At 41.7% G+C, this 15,906-nt stretch overlaps 1 protein-coding gene across 1 annotated transcript in view; it reads right to left on the bottom strand.

Annotated features, from left to right (window-relative positions):
• The window catches only part of SYNE3 (spectrin repeat containing, nuclear envelope family member 3), a 35,912-nt gene that overhangs the window by 12,915 nt on the left and 7,091 nt on the right, over window positions 1-15,906 (bottom strand). Inside the window, exons 4-15 of the mRNA XM_009079735.1 lie at window positions 13,333-13,494; window positions 11,721-12,065; window positions 10,375-10,511; window positions 8,310-8,457; window positions 7,390-7,572; window positions 6,988-7,131; window positions 5,878-6,012; window positions 4,755-4,916; window positions 3,841-4,004; window positions 2,801-2,924; window positions 2,512-2,667; window positions 1,223-1,372 (exon numbers count right to left, since the gene is read on the bottom strand). Of these exons, the coding sequence (XP_009077983.1) occupies window positions 1,223-1,372; window positions 2,512-2,667; window positions 2,801-2,924; window positions 3,841-4,004; window positions 4,755-4,916; window positions 5,878-6,012; window positions 6,988-7,131; window positions 7,390-7,572; window positions 8,310-8,457; window positions 10,375-10,511; window positions 11,721-12,065; window positions 13,333-13,494 (2,010 nt within the window). The remainder of the gene's footprint in view (window positions 1-1,222; window positions 1,373-2,511; window positions 2,668-2,800; window positions 2,925-3,840; window positions 4,005-4,754; window positions 4,917-5,877; window positions 6,013-6,987; window positions 7,132-7,389; window positions 7,573-8,309; window positions 8,458-10,374; window positions 10,512-11,720; window positions 12,066-13,332; window positions 13,495-15,906) is intronic.

Below are 15,906 nucleotides of genomic sequence, written 5' to 3'. Positions count from 1 at the left end.
AAGAAAAGAAAAAAAAAAAAAAGCATGAGCTCAAGATCCCAGTGGAGCCTATAAATGAGTGTTCACCTCACAGGGGATGTTTCTTTCAAATTCATGGTCACCTGGATAGAGTGAACCAGCAGGAGATTTATTTTTAATGAGCTTTTTAATACACACTAGGCAGAAAGCTGTCATGTTTTTAGGTTCTTGACCAGTTGAATCAGCTGAACAATAGCTTTGACTTTACTGACACCTATTGACTATATTTATGCTTGCAGAAGGTTTCAGCCAACAAAGCATAAGTCATTACAATCAGTGGCAAACAATTCTGAGGAACAGAGGTCATGCTTACCTTCCACCCACTTCAAAGGATTTGTGCTTTGGATTTAAACACAAGGTTTCCCAAGGCAGAACATTTTCAAATCCATCAAATTTTAGGTGTTTGAGTTCAGATACCTTCCAAAGCACTTGCATAAAGTACCAAATGCAAACCTGTAAATTCTAATCCGCTGATTATGGTACCTTGAAATTGAATATATAATGTGAGTGGTTAAGCTAGAAAAATAGTAATTAATAATTATATATGATTATGCTAAGAACATGGGAATATCTTTAGCATGCCCTGGAATATCTTATATATGGGGATGAATTCTGCCATCCTTAGCATGTTTATATATAACAACTCAGTAATTTCTTCAATCATTTGGTTGTTGCATTAAAACACCTCCTCTTTATTTCATTCCAAACCATTCGCCCATAAAGACAGTTTCAAAAAAGACTAGGTCCCTCTGTGCACAGCTACTTTGAGTCAGTTCAGTCGGTGACTATTCTGATCACTCCGTCTCACAGCAGGAGACATAAATAATCAGCAGTAAATATATTCTTACTGCAGGAACTGTCCAAATAAACGATTCAACGGAAAATGTCATGTGGATAAAGGGCAAAAAAAATAGAAATCTGTGTGCCCAAACCTAAGTGTATATCCAAAATACTTGCACACAGATTCATCTCTCAGTCGCCAACTATGTGGTTCTTTGACAACAGCCAGTTGTCACTCTGTTTTGAACCTTCCAGTTTGAGAAATATTTTGACCATTGCTTACAAAGGCAAAAAGATAGCACACAACTCTTTTAATTAAGCAGATAAACATGAATACTGTTGAATTAAGAGTAGCAATGTGAATCAACCTGAAAGAGCAGTGGCAGAGGTTAGCCAGTCACAGGTGAATTGTGTTGTCACCTACCGGTGAACTCATGGACTCCTTCAGTTTGGATTTGTAGAGCATCCACCGGTACCGCAGGTCCTCCAGATCTTCAGAATTTCCAATGACAGGATGAAGATGAAGAAGGTCCTCAAACTGATGCTGACCATCAGGCACACGAGACTGTAGCTCCTGCAGGCAAAGATAAGGTCAGTAGCACCTCAGAATTCAAAAAGAGCCCATGTTTTGAGGGACATGGAGCTCCTGGAACAGGCACAGTGGAGAGCAACAAAGATGATTAAGGGACTGGAGCATCTCTCTTATGAGGAAAGGCTGAGGGAGTTGGGCCTGTTCAGTCTCGAGAAGACTGAGTAGGACCTTATTAATGTATTCAAGTACATGAATGGAAGTGCCAAAAGGATGGATCAGATTCTTCTCAGCGGTGGAAACAAGAGGTAACAGCAAAAATGGATTCACCGGAAGTTCCACCTGAATACAAGGAAGAACTTCTTTCCTGTGCAGTCACTGAGCACTGAACAGATTGCCTAAAGAGGTTGAGGATTCTCCCTCACTGGAGATATTCAAGAACCATCTGGACACAATCCTGAGCCATGTGCTCTGGGATGGCCCTGCTGGAGCAGGGAGGGTTGACCAGATAACCCACTGTGGTCCCTTCCAACCTAACTGATTCTGCAATTCTCTTTTAAACTAGCATTTGAAAAAAACAGTGGTACTTAATCAAACTACTGGATTCTCTGGTATAGCATACTTATTTTTGCAGAAAAGCAATAATGCTTTTTTGTTCTGAACTGATATAAGAGGCTCAACTCATCTGCAGGACTCTTGTAGCCTTGGATATTTCTGTTTGTTTAATTTCTTACAGCATCCATTGTCATTGCACCAGGCCATACTCAACAGAAAAAGAGTGAGGCCAAATATCAGACAGTGATGTTAATCAGCTTCTTTTAATGAACACCTTTGTCATACCACACTGGAAATGTCCAATCCAACAGGTAGATGCCATGTGCTCACTTTCCTGCTACCACTCTGGACCTGGCAGACCTTTCTTAACAGAAGGCAGTAGAAACAATGAAAATTTTTCTATGTTCCTGAGCTTCATCTATTCTAGAATCTCCTGAGTTTTTGTCTGTTTGTTCTTTGGGGATTGTTTTTTGTTTGTTTGTTTGCAGGGGGGTGGGTTGTTGGTTCGTTGGTGGGGTGGTTGTGGGATTTTGTTGTTGCTGTTGTTTGGGTTTGGGGTTTTACCTAATTCTGAAAGAACTGGCACTTATTGCAATCTTTGTCTCCATATTCATCCTCTGAAAACTAACCTCAAGTTTGTTCCGTTGTGCCATGATTTCCTCTGGGGAAGATGGAGTCCCAGAAAGAATTTTGGTCAGTTTGGTATTTTCTCCTTGTAGCCACTCTTCAAAGTTGTGTAGGAGCTTCAAGTGGCTGCCTGTATTTTGCCCTTCTCCTATCTTCTCCTAGGTTACAGAACAACAGGAACAAAAAAGCCCATACTGTTATGTCAGATGTTTCCATTGAAGGCCTGATTGCAAGATGGCAATAAAATTGTTCTTGTGAAGCTGATATGAAAGCAGAGTCCCCATATCTCACCTGCTTACGGTTGGGATCTACATCTAAAACATGGTAGGCAGGTCTAGACATCCATCTGCTGTCCACAAGTGCTCTTTTCTTCATATCAGCCATTGGTCTACTTGGCTGCCACTTTTTGAGAAGACTTGAAAACACAAAACCAAAGACATCAGTGCAGCAGAATATCTATTGACAAGACATCCACATTTTGACTGAGGCTATGAGGGACAGCTCTGCTGAAACAGCACTATTGCTATTATTATGCTATTATTACTATTAAGGTTATTCCCAACATCTTTTTAGCAAAATGAGAGCAAGACAGAAGTGTCTTAAAGCTGCACCAGCACTCAAGTTCTAACATTTCCAAGTGTTTTGTTTTTCTTTAGTCAGGGAAATAAAAATATTACCTTGACAATGTACCTTCCTTTCTGGTAACAACAAGCAGTACAATCAAGCCTTCCTCAATTTAGCCATCTCAATTTTATGCTTCTTCTGACACTATGTATGAATTTAATCATACATGTAGCACAGTATTAAATTTTAATACAGGGTAGCAAATATGAGCATCAATGTGACACTGCACAGCAGAAGCAAAATAAGCTAACTCCTCATTTCTCAGCTAAGAGAGGATTTTAGTTCTGTTTATACTCTTGCAGGTTTGCAGAAGGTACAAATCCCATTGCAGATATATCCTCCTTGGAGATATCTCCAGATCAGAGAGTGAGGAGAACAGGAAGGTGAGACAGAACAGAAAAGTCACCCAGTCTATGCCAAATTTCCTCTGACACAGACTGGCAGTACAAGGGTGAGCCAGGTCTGAAGAAGACACTGCCTGCTCCAAGCATGAGGCAAAGACAGATTCATTCCAGGTTCATGGACTCTCTACAATAGTTTTCTTGAAAGTAACAATTTTCAGTTTACAAACAATTAAACAAAATCTCATCTTGCTTCTAGAATGGTAACACAACTGTTCACTTTCACAGCACAGAGCATAAAGCTGTCTGGTCATGTGAACAGCATACCCTTGAAGGGACATGGGGAAGATATATGTGAACACTTACCCAGTTGCCATCTCCTTCAGTGATTTCCATGACTCCTTCAGCTGATCCAGCTCTGCCTGGACATGGGCAGTCTCCTCTGGAGAAGAATTCTCCATGACCAGCTGGCCATGAGCTTCCACAAGATGAAGTTGGATCTCCTTATCTGGAAACTCAGCTAGGCATCTCTGAAACGCACAGCCCTTACAGTTACTTCTAGGTATCCTGGGTAAAGCAGAGGCTATGTCAGACTGAAGGCCATGTTCAGTCCAGGACTATGCTGGTTCTGTTGGCACTAGCTAGAACATACCTAGCGGGAAAAAAAATATGCTGTGGATTCTTGCAAAGAGCCAACACAGATCAAAGAGCTGATGGCAAAAGTGGAAGGGTGTGAGCTGTCCATGCATCCCCTTCTGTAGCTTTCCCATGAAATATTTTGGTTTCCCCATAAGAAGGAAAAAATTGCCAGCTGAAGTAACCTACCAGAGTGAATGTAGCATGCGAAGTGCTGCTACCCAGGGGAAAACTAGAAGCTTTGGAATAGCTTGGTTCAACAAAGTATAAGGCTCACTAACATGGCAGTAATGTTCAGTTTATCAATGAGTACATACAGGCAAAGGCAGGTATTTTGCAGAGAGATCACCCTGACAGGAAGAGCTCTTTTAAAACCACCTGTCCTTCGATAATACATTATCCATCTCAACAGTTCTGAGTCATTTTTCACTGCTCTTGTCTTCTACCTAGCTCCACATGCCACAACATGGGGCAAAGCAGGGAGGCAGCAGCAACCAACAGTTACCACAGGAAGAACAAACCATCATTACTCTACCGAAACAGGAAATCCTTACTAGAAAGCTCCTTACCAGAAACCCACACTCTTAATATCTGAATGCTGCAAAGTGAATAATTAACATCTTAAACTAAGATGCTTTTCTCACCTCAAGGTCTTCTACCCTGCCCTCTGTGTTCTGCTCTCCATCAGCACCCTGGTAGGAGTCAATCTTCTCCATGGTTACTGTGATCCACTGCTGGAGGTCAGAGAGTTTGTCATTATACGCCCAATGCTTCTGAACATGGTCTTCACTCTGCTGTATCATCATCTACAAATGATAAAAATAGGTCAGCAAGTAAAGACAGACAAAAAAGCAGTTTCTTTCCTGGATCTAACACAATGATGGGCACAGAATCTCACAGGCAAAAAGATAAAAAAACAGTTGTTAATGAGAGACGAAAAACTGTCCTTTTGCATCAGAGGTGTAGAAAACACCTCCAAGCTCCTGCAGGCCTGAATTCAACCACACGAGGGGGGCATTAAGCACTAGAACAGCTCTAGTTCCTTCTCAGCTGAAATGGAATAAAGAACACCTATGTTTAGTGCTTTTCTACCCCACTCAATATTAACTACATCTTACATTCCCCAAATCAGAAGTGACTGTACAGACTTTCTTGGCAAAAGTCCAGTTCAGCAATAAATGGGACTACTGAGATTAAAACTAGAATTTCACAGTGCACATTAGGGTAACAGTTTATTGTAGGTAATTTTATAGTGAACTGCATAACTTCATAAGCTCTTCTTCTGAGACTGCTTGGGAAGGTCATTTTATAGCTGTGTTTACAAGCTACAAAATGCTTCAGGACTAAACAAGTATTTATGCAGTTGCAATACTTTTCCCTCATTAACTTTTGGGTCACAAAGCTATAAAAATCCTAAACACTTTGGTATAAAAACCCTATCCAGGAATATGTGAAGTCCAAGCACCACCATGATAGTATAACTACAAGGTCTTTTGGTCAGAAATCTCAGGCCCACTCCAGAAATATTCATGTAGACATAAAATCTGTGTGGTTGGTATCCTATCCCAAAGAGAAATCACATTACAGATCATCAGAGAATCCTGGAAGTGTTATCAAATTCATAAGAATTCAGTGCCTTCTTCCCCTGACATGAAAATATCTGTCACTCAATGCATATAATGTCATAAGCTCAAAGATTTTTAAGCATTTTTAAGCAGTGGCAAACTGACAGCTCCTCAGGCAACTAAAAACTCTTCCTTATGTTACCTCCAGTGACCTCTTCAGGGCTTGAGAGTCAGATGAAAGTTGGTTCATTTCATGCCTGTGTGTGGTATTGGACTGAACAAGCTTCTCTACCTCTTCCATGTGAATTGCAAGCTCTGCCAAGTCATCTTGGATCATCTGCAGAAGAAAAGACAGATCCCATATGGGCAGTGTGCCAGACATGGCATGGACCTTCACAAAATATACCTTAAAGGTAGACAGAGTGAGGACAAAAAGACCCAACAGCAATGATTGTCGTTGCGAAAATCAATTGTTTTGATGTCTAGGAGTAAATGTTGAAATGGTTTGATGCCCTCACATGCTACCAGCAGACAACAAAGCAGGTAAATTGCTGAGCAGCTGCAAAAGGAGATGTGATATAACCAGGTTAGTACTACAAAGAACTGTGGTGCTAACACCCTTGTGGTCTCCAGGGATGAAGCAGCATGGTATAGCTGAATCACCACAGCTCACCAAGGCTGAGAGTCACATCCTCTCTCTCTTCCCCTTCTGGTCATCTCTCCCCTCTCCCTGGTAATCCACTGCATGCCCTGAACAGGTTTTACTACATGTTCAACCCTTTGCTGAATCAGTTCAAAACACTAACCAAGTGGAAAATTATAATCTTTTTCTGTTGATTATTTTTTATTTTTATTTTTTTTCTTATCTTGACCAGCTGAATCAATCTGGAGTAAATCCAATGTGCCAAAGCTGTGACAAGGTAAAGAGCAGAAAGCAGGGGGAATGCAGAAGGAGGTGGGACAATGGGAACTCCCTGTTTTTGGAGTAAGTTATACTGGTTCAAGTTATCTTGTGCAGCTTCACTCCCAGTGGGAAGTATCAGGATACATTTCATTTAGCAATAAATCTAGCCCAAGTAGGTGTGACACCAACAGCTTCCAGCTGCTTGTTCCTTCCCTCAAGCCCAGTTTGCCAGTGCTTCATCTGCACTGCTTTAATTTCATTTATTCCATGCTATAAAGTGGACCAAATGAAATTATCTAACACAAGCAATTGAGGGGACAGGTGCTGAATTTCTAATGCTAATAAAATATGAACAAACAGGATCACAATTAGCTGAGGATATCATGGCCAAGCATTACTGTAATGTACCTGGAGTCTCTGGAGTTGGGTCTTTTTACCCAAGAGGTCAGGCTGAGGTTCCTTCTCTAGATCTAATTTGGCTTTGATGGCAGACAGTTTCTTCTGCAAAGGTGCAAAACCAGCATCAAAGTTCTTATGTTGCGATATCAAATTCTAGATGAAGAAAGAAGAATAAAATAGATCCAGCATTCAACATAAATACCTTGGCATTATCTTTTATCAATATCCACTTCATATTCAGAAGAAACACTGAGCTAACTCTATGCAACAGACCACAAATTTATTTGAATATTTGATCAACCTAGAAAAAGGGATTGGGCTGGTTAGTACTAAATATATATCTATAAACCTGGCTTAGTAAAGACTTGATCATTGTCACAGACAAAGTCTGCTATGGGTTTTGAAGTTCACCTGGAGTTTGCTCTTGCTTTGAAGCAGACGTTTGTGTAGAATTTCTCTCTCCTTTGAGGCTTCAGCTACTTCTTGAAGGAAAGACTCTGCTTTTTCCTCACCAAGGACATTGTTTAGCAAATCTTTCTTCAGCTGTAATGTCATCAACTTCTCTTTGAACTGGGAGCTTTCAGCTAGAGCAGTCTAAAGGAGAAAAATCCTTCCAGTGAAATTATATTAAAAATAATTTGCAACCATATTGTTCTCACACAAGTCACACAACCAAAGTCAGGTGAAAACAGCATGCTGGCTGAACAAGGGGTAACAGATGGTACCTGGACAGTGCCCAGTTTAAGGAAAAGTCTTCCTGATAATGTTAGAGGCACCAGGGCTGCATCCATTTTGTGAACAAAATAGAGGAAAGCTGTACTATGGAAAGAGTTGTCTGTGCAGAGGAGAGGCCTAAACAACCAACAGAAAGGACAGCTTGAATGCTCATCCTGAGGATAAGCTCCATCCCTCTTCACAGACACATTTATCCTGGGGATCACAGGGATGACAAAGTAACAAAACACACTTTGCTGGGCACATGTAGAAATTGTGCATTATAATCCCATGACTATGTCACTACACAATTCTTAAGAGTCCACAAACTTCCCATTCAGGAAGACCTGGGCTAATGCCAAACAGTGCTATCATTGTTAAAGATATCTAACACTTCAATGCAGCCTACTCCACTGACAGCTCCAGTTAGCCAAATGGAGGGCAGAAAGTAAGACAATGTGCTACAACTAGAGCTAAGTATAGACCTCTGTCCATACTGTAAGATTTCCTGCCATACTGGAAAGGCCCTTCCAGCTGTTGCTGGCTGGCAGCTGTATTCAGGCTTGGTCACACACAAACCAAGTATCAGTTTCTGAATTTAGTAACAGGTTTGCTACCTCAATGTGAGCCAGTTCTGGCTCTGGAGTCTCCAGGAGCATCTGGACCGACGGCTTCCACTGATCGAAATTTTCCAGGGGATTTTGGAATAGTCTTCTCAGTTGGGTTTCTGTATCAGTGCTCATCTTAGAAGTCTTGCTTCTAACACTGCAAGGATAAAGGGGCATCCAAGTGAAGGATTATGAAGAAATCCAAGTCCAAACATCCTATTCATCAAGGCATGAATTACACATGAGTACTGTGTTAAGTCGCAGCCAACACAAAAGCCTCAATCTTTTTTACTGTCTGTGCCTGGTGCTCAGACAGACAGCTGCTCTGTCAGTCAGGGACATCTGACCAAACTTTATTTAGATGCCATAAGAGACATTTGTCTCTTGTGCAACTGTGTATCAGGGATTACTCTGCCTTTCTAGTAGCCAGCAGTCTCCCCTTGTATGAGATCTTTCTTGGCTGCTATCACCAGCATTATTTAACAAACCATATTATCGGAGCAGACTGAAGGGAGAAACAAGCCAAGAGTGTCTAGAATGTAACTGCAGTTGCCTGTATTATTTCACATGCTGCTGAGTCTTTGTTCCTTTAAAAATCACACTAAAAAGTGTTTGATCACCACAAAAAGTTTCAGATACAATTTTTTTACATTTTTTCAGAACAACTTGTATTTACACTAATACATACAGGAGATTCTGATAAAAGCCTGGTATTTATATATGTATCCACATATATGCACAGCTATGCTGTGTGTGCATATATATTGGGGAAAAAAAGTTAAATCAGCACACATTCAATAAATATCCAGGCTTGTCTTACAAAGGCTTACGCAAAACACAGCTGAGTAACAAGGCCCAGTAGTGACACACCCCATGCAGCTGCCTCCTGTTTTTCCCAGCTTTCCTGACCTCCCAGTTTGCAGAATCCTGACTGACACAGCAAAATGCAGCCCAAACTTTGTTCATATGGGAGCAGTACCCTGCAAATCCACAAGACAGGCAGGCAAGAGCGATGTCAATCGAGATCAATACTGCCTTCCTATAAAAATGGAGACAACAATCCTGCCTGTGTATCCGGGACATGACGGAGCAAAATGAAGGCCTTGCAGAGGCCAAAAGCTCCACAAATAGAAAATTCTGACTTCAGATGTCCTCTGCCATTTGCCCTGCTGCCCCTGTCAGGCTCAGCGTGAAGCTGCCAGGCTTCCCAAAGAAGCTTTGGAGAGAAGCTGGCACAAGAGCCGCTGCCATTTTCTACTCAGAGGCAAGTGCCCTGCCTTCTCTGCTCCTCTTTTGACATTGTTTACTTGCTAGTTTTTAAAACTGTAATCCTTTCCCATAATGATCTCTAACCCTCTCAGCAGGACAGCAGACAGCACACTGGACAGAGGAAAATAAGCTTGGATACAGTAAAAGAACTGACCTTTCTTTTTTCCCTTAAAAAAAAAGATCCTTTCTTCTAGTTTGCAAAATTTGCTGCAGCTCCTTTACTTCCTGATTCCAGGCAGCCTGGAAACGGAAACACTGAAGTCTGGGGAGAGGCTAAACTTTCAGAGTTCCCAACCCATGGCAAGTTGAAGGCAGGAACGTGCACATAAGCTGCCAGGAGAAGGGGAATAAACTCTGCCAAAGAATTGCTAAGGCTGGTGAGTCACCACAACAAACTCAGCAAGGGAGGGCCATTAATTCTTCTGAACCGTTTACTACCACAGCTCCTGTCCTGATTTTCCAGTTGCTGTCATGAGAGGCAAGCAAAATACATAAAATTATTATCATAAAATGCTAAGAAGATCAAGTTAGCTGCCAACAATCTCATTTTCTTCAAACCATACATGACATTAACGACGCAAGATTATTGCTTGAAAATGACCAGCAGCCTACAGCTCCTAGCAAATGGCTAAAATTACAGCTCTACCGAAACGTGGAGGCGAATGTAATTAGAAAAAGCTTTCCTTTTCTGCCCATCAGCTACAATCAGATGCCATTTCACTTCTTTCTTAGGCCCCTATCAATCCCTACAATGTCTGAGAGAATATTCCTCCCACATCCCCAGTGCAATCAGACTTCCCAGTACCTTTGATACTGCTGTATTGCAGACACAACACTCTCAGCATGTGGCTGCACATCTTGGGAAAACCGTAGCAGTTCCTTAAGCTGAGCCTTCAGCCTCTCAACCTTGGACTCTTCTGCAGCCAGAGCTGCTCTTGTTGCCTTAATCATAAAAACAAAGAACAGATCACATCTTATGTCGTGTCTGGCCCGTGAAATGAAGAGGTAAGGCTGTCTCTTAGGGTATGCACAAACCCCCTTTCTACCGTATTTTTTTCCTGGTTATAAAGGCTATTGACTTTGCCAAGGCAGAAAACATTCTTGGGAACAGCTTTGTTCCAGCAGGCTCTCTCCTCTCCTTGCACTGCCCAGTCTCTGCATCTGCACTGCAGGGTTCAGTCTTGAACAGAGTGAATCACAAACAGGCCCAGTTTCAGTTCACTGATTGCAGTACACAACGCGAGATGCATTTTTCAAGCAGTCTTAATGGCATCTGTTTGCATGAACAGATCTTTTTCAAAGACTCACATATGTTAATTCTAGGGTGACTCAGGGAAATAAAAGCAACTAAACCCTATGCAAATGTAGCTGGATTGAGCCAGTCTAAATATTGTGGATCCTTTTTGCATATACTTTTCTCAGCTAGTCCTGCTGAGTTCTAGACATACAAACAGCAATGAAAGGCATTTTGAGAACAGATAATAAATGCAAAACCAGCCCCCAAGAGGAAATGAGTGGTAAAGATTCTTATCTACTTTATGCATGACAAATACTTTGCATTCATTTTTGCAACAGATTGATTTTGGTGTGAGTACTGGATTGTTACAATCCTGGGACTTCTTAGTAATGAAGATGTATCTGCCAGTAAAGGAATACAGGTACTCACACAGAAGAAAGATATAATATAGAAATGATCTTACCAAACACCTCAGAAATAAGTGTATTTGTGTCTATGTGTGTCTGTGTGCATGTATTTGTGTATACAGTGAGACATTATTTTCCTGCTTCTTTTCAAAATTATGTTTTTTGCTCTGTGTTGTGCTCTTTTTGCATATGGTCACTTTGAACTACAGACACAAACGCCAGCACATCCTCCAACCAATTGCATATGGTCACTTTGAACTACAGACGCAAACTCCAACACATCCTCCAACCATGCTCCTCCCTCTGTGCAGCATGAGATGAAGGCTTGGGCAGTCGATTCCATCGTTGCTAGTCACATTTTCCACAGTCTGTTTCATACACACTCATACTCTTTTCTTACCATCTTTAACCAATGGGACAGGCACCTGTTGGATGTGACTATGCATGTTCAGTTTATGGCTGCATTTGATCCTGCTGATTTTAGGCATATGAAGGGTAACAACTTACATTACATTTTTTCCACAGAGTTATAAATTCATCTTCAGTCTTTTCCCCTTCCCCAGGGTCCAGGTCACTTTGTAGTCTCTGTAGATCTTTTCTAAGCTCCTGGATGTCTGCTTCTAATTGTCTCACTTGGGACTCATAGGCACTTTCTGACTGTTGGATCTTGAGCAATCTCTCCTCCTCCCCACTACTAAGCAGTTTCAACTTCTCCAAGGCTTTTCTTAGCTCTTCAAGTTCGTCCTTCAATCTCGCAGCTCCGAGTGGAGAGGTATTCTCAATCACCTCTGCACATTGATTTTCAAGGTGCTTCCATTTCTTTTCACCACTCCTGATGTTTTTGGCAATTTCCTGAAAAAAATAAAAAAGTAGTTAAATAAAGATTATCTGCAGGAATGGGAAGCTGGGGAAAAAGCTGAAAGCAGTAGATAAAAGGCCACCTCTGGTTGTACATATTTTGTTCTTCACTTCTCATTTCAAAGAAGATGTTTTTTTCAAGTGACCAGAACACCAGGGTTGGTCATTTGACTGCCTTCTGAGTAATACTAACTGCCATGATTCTGAAAATATGGGCTTGATTTTCATATATCACCTGAGGTCCCTCACAAAACTGGAGGTACAGGCACTTGAGAAAAATGAATAGTCAGATCTCAGAGATTTTAAGCTAAACAGTTTCAGCAGTGGCACCAAAACAACAGGTATTGTTCTCACAACTGGTATTTTCATCACCAGCTTTAAACTCTCAAAACCTGTGAACCCTCAGGCTCTATTTGGATCATGTTTACCAAATACCATTTATTTAAACAAGTTTAAAGGGCAAGACTCTCAAAGAATCACATAACCCTAGGAGATCAGACTGTCAGAAAAACAAAACAAAACTGGAGGTACAGGCACTTGAGAAAAATGAATAGTTAGATCTCAGGGACTTTAAGCTAAACAGTTTCAGCAGTGGCACCAAAACAACAGGCATTGTTCTCACAACTGGTATTTTCATCACCAGCTTTAAACTCTCAAAACCTGTGAACCCTCAGGCTCTATTTGGATCATGTTTACCAAATACCATTTATTTAAACAAGTTTAAAGGGCAAGACTCTCAAAGAATCACATAACCCTAGGAGATCAGACTGTCAGAAAAACAAAACAGACCAGTCTGTGACTCATGCTACAATTGGGAAAATCATATGTACTAACACTTTCAGGACCTGATACAACTCCTCTGCCCTAGCCCACGTTAAAATCATGATCTTACTTAACACTTTTAGGACCTGATACAACTCCTCTGCCCTAGTCCACGTTAAAATCATGATCTTAATATGTTTGTGTAATTCTTTTCCCAAGTACACCCTTGTGTGATTTGAGAAACATACACAGGCATGAAAAACACACAATCCTAACTGAGAGTTATATTGTTCAAGGACCTTCAGTGCCGTTAACTTGTCCTCTGCTGAAGACTTTGTTGCTGGACCTGATACAACTCCTCTGCCCTAGTCCACGTTAAAATCATGATCTTAATATGTTTGTGTAATTCTTTTCCCAAGTACACCCTTGTGTGATTTGAGAAACATACACAGGCATGAAAAACACACAATCCTAACTGAGAGTTATATTGTTCAAGGACCTTCAGTGCCGTTAACTTGTCCTCTGCTGAAGACTTTGTTGCTTCTCCAATGCAGCAGTTTAATCTTTCTGTCACACCATTCAGCCACGATTGAAACTGGTTGACATTAGCGCTGTACTGCTCATGTTCCTTGGTTATCGTTTCAAGCAGTTTCACTCTGTTCTGTAACAAGACACATCAGAAGCAGTGAGGACAGTGCTTATCTGGCTCTTTTTCCTTTACATTGTAACCCAGAATTTATAAACAAAAGTCCCTTTCCACAAGCCCCGATAACACTTGGCCTCAACAGGAATTCAAAGTTCACCTCGAGAAACAGAACACAAAAATACATAAAGTCTTGTCCCCATCTAGGTCGTGCTGCAGGCTCTTCATGGCCAATGTCTGAGAAGACAAACTGCAAGGTCCTCTCATGTCAATTTCTGGCCTCTCCTTTCCAAAACTTCCTATTCTCTCAATAGAAAAAGAAAAGAGAGGAGTTCGTTTCTGGCTTTTCTTTTGGTTAAAAATAAAGATGAGCAGCCAACAGATTGACTTTGCTTATCTCTCAAAATGAAAATAATAAGACAGACTTCATGAGGAGCATGTGAATTGTTCTAAAGTATTCATTATTTAAACAGGTTGCATGGAAAACAACCATCACCTTCAATCATGTAGCCCAGGTAATTTCATATTTACTCACTTAGCAGATCACAAACTGTTCTGTGGTGGTATCACAGACCAGAATTTGGAACCAAATTCAAGCTCATGGAAAGCAGGCTTCATTTTCCCCAGCTGCTGCATGTGCAGCCTATAACTGACTATCCCAGAATTTACAGGGGCCTGCATGTCAAGTGTTGCTCCCTGCTGATCCAGTCTGGCACTCCTCACAATAAGGCAGAGTCACATTTGTTCAGACCAACCTCATTTGCCAGCTGAAGTTTAGGCCTTGCTGAAGCAATTTTGACACAAATCATGAGGTATCTTGCTCCGCTGTTTCACTAGTATAATATCCAACCTAAGTATTATTTTCTACAAAATTAAACTTATGTTTTCTTGCCCTTCACCAGCTGGCATGGAAAGCAATTGAGATACACCATGGTTACATCAGGAGGAAAAAAATAAATTCTTGTGCAATCCATTTAGTGCTTACAGCACCCTTGAAAGGCTTTGCTGTCACAGGCAATGGGTTGTTTCATTTTGTGTAATACAGGACATGTCACTTGCCTCTGAGCAGAGCTTCCTCACAGCTGCCTTCCACAGAGAGCAGAGTGACAGCTGCAGTGGTGGGCAGAGCTGCAAAGTCTCCTCTTCTATGCCCTTGTCTCTGTGAGGCTCTGCACATGGCCCCAGACCCATCAACCTGCCTGAGGTGGCAATGACCCATCACCATTCTGTCAGCCTACTCTCCAGCCAGGCCAGCAGAAGAGTGACATAAGCATCAGTTACCATGGCATATGCCATGTGCTGGGGGTGGTGGTCCCTCCAGGACTTTGCCCTTCACCTTTGGAACAGGTTATGCCCATGGTGCAGTACAAAGCCACCACTCTGCAGGTGGCACAACACTGTTCTGTTTTCCATGCTGCCACTGCAACCTCTGCTGACTTGTGCAAATCATGAGTGATTCTCATAAAGTTAGTTGACTCACTGTGGGACAAAAGAGGGACAGCTAACAACTGCTTCCCATGGAGGATGAAATGCTGCTCACTTATTAGAGCATGACCTTTAATAGCCTCACTCATGCACAGGACTGGATGAGACCAAAAGGCAGAATTATGACTGCAGATTTCTGTAGCCAAGATGTATCCAGCAGAACAGCTCACTTGCTGAATCCCTTTGTCTTGATTCTCAGATCTGAAGAGGTTAAATTCACACCTCAGCCTCAAGCTAAGGACTTGAAGAAGGCATAGTGGTGTAAATGGGTCACACATTGAAGTGAATCAAGTAGTCAGGTCAAGCTTTTGAATCCAGGGAATTAAGCTGATTTGTTGCACCGACAGAAACTCCAAAGGGCATAAATCAGAATAACAAAGCAGAGATACTATTAAGCTCAAAAATCTTGTGCTAATATGTAAAGAGGGTTAAAAAGGAAGTCAAAGCGACCCACCCCTGGCCAAGGCTATTCAGCCAAAACAAAGGGAGTGTAAGGTTTGGATGCACTGCTGCTCTGTGAGGTCCAGGAAAAGATGCCATGGATCTGGACAGACTGTGCCAGCTGTCAGACAAAAGGTTTACAGAGAGTTGGCTGAGCCCACTCTACCCCAAGAGGTTAGGCAGGAAAACTTTCTGCTGATGAAAAATACAGTATCACATGCTCCTGTTAGGTTAGCTGCTCAGGGAGCAGGGCACTGTGAAACTCAATGTCCACATCCACTTGTTTAAAAAGATGCCATGGATCTGGACAGACTGTGCCAGCTGTCAGACAAAAGGTTTACAGAGAGTTGGCTGAGCCCACTCTACCCCAAGAGGTTAGGCAGGAAAACTTTCTGCTGATGAAAAATACAGTATCACATGCTCCTGTTAGGTTAGCTGCTCAGGGAGCAGGGCACTGTGAAACTCAATGTCCACATCCACTTGTTTAATGTGAGATAAAGCAAG

The sequence above is a fragment of the Acanthisitta chloris genome, unplaced genomic scaffold (assembly GCF_000695815.1).
Source record: "Acanthisitta chloris isolate BGI_N310 unplaced genomic scaffold, ASM69581v1 scaffold10538, whole genome shotgun sequence".
Classification (NCBI taxonomy): domain Eukaryota; kingdom Metazoa; phylum Chordata; class Aves; order Passeriformes; family Acanthisittidae; genus Acanthisitta; species Acanthisitta chloris.
The sequence above is the reverse complement of the archived record's forward strand: the minus strand, read 5'-3'. Positions and strand labels throughout refer to the sequence as shown.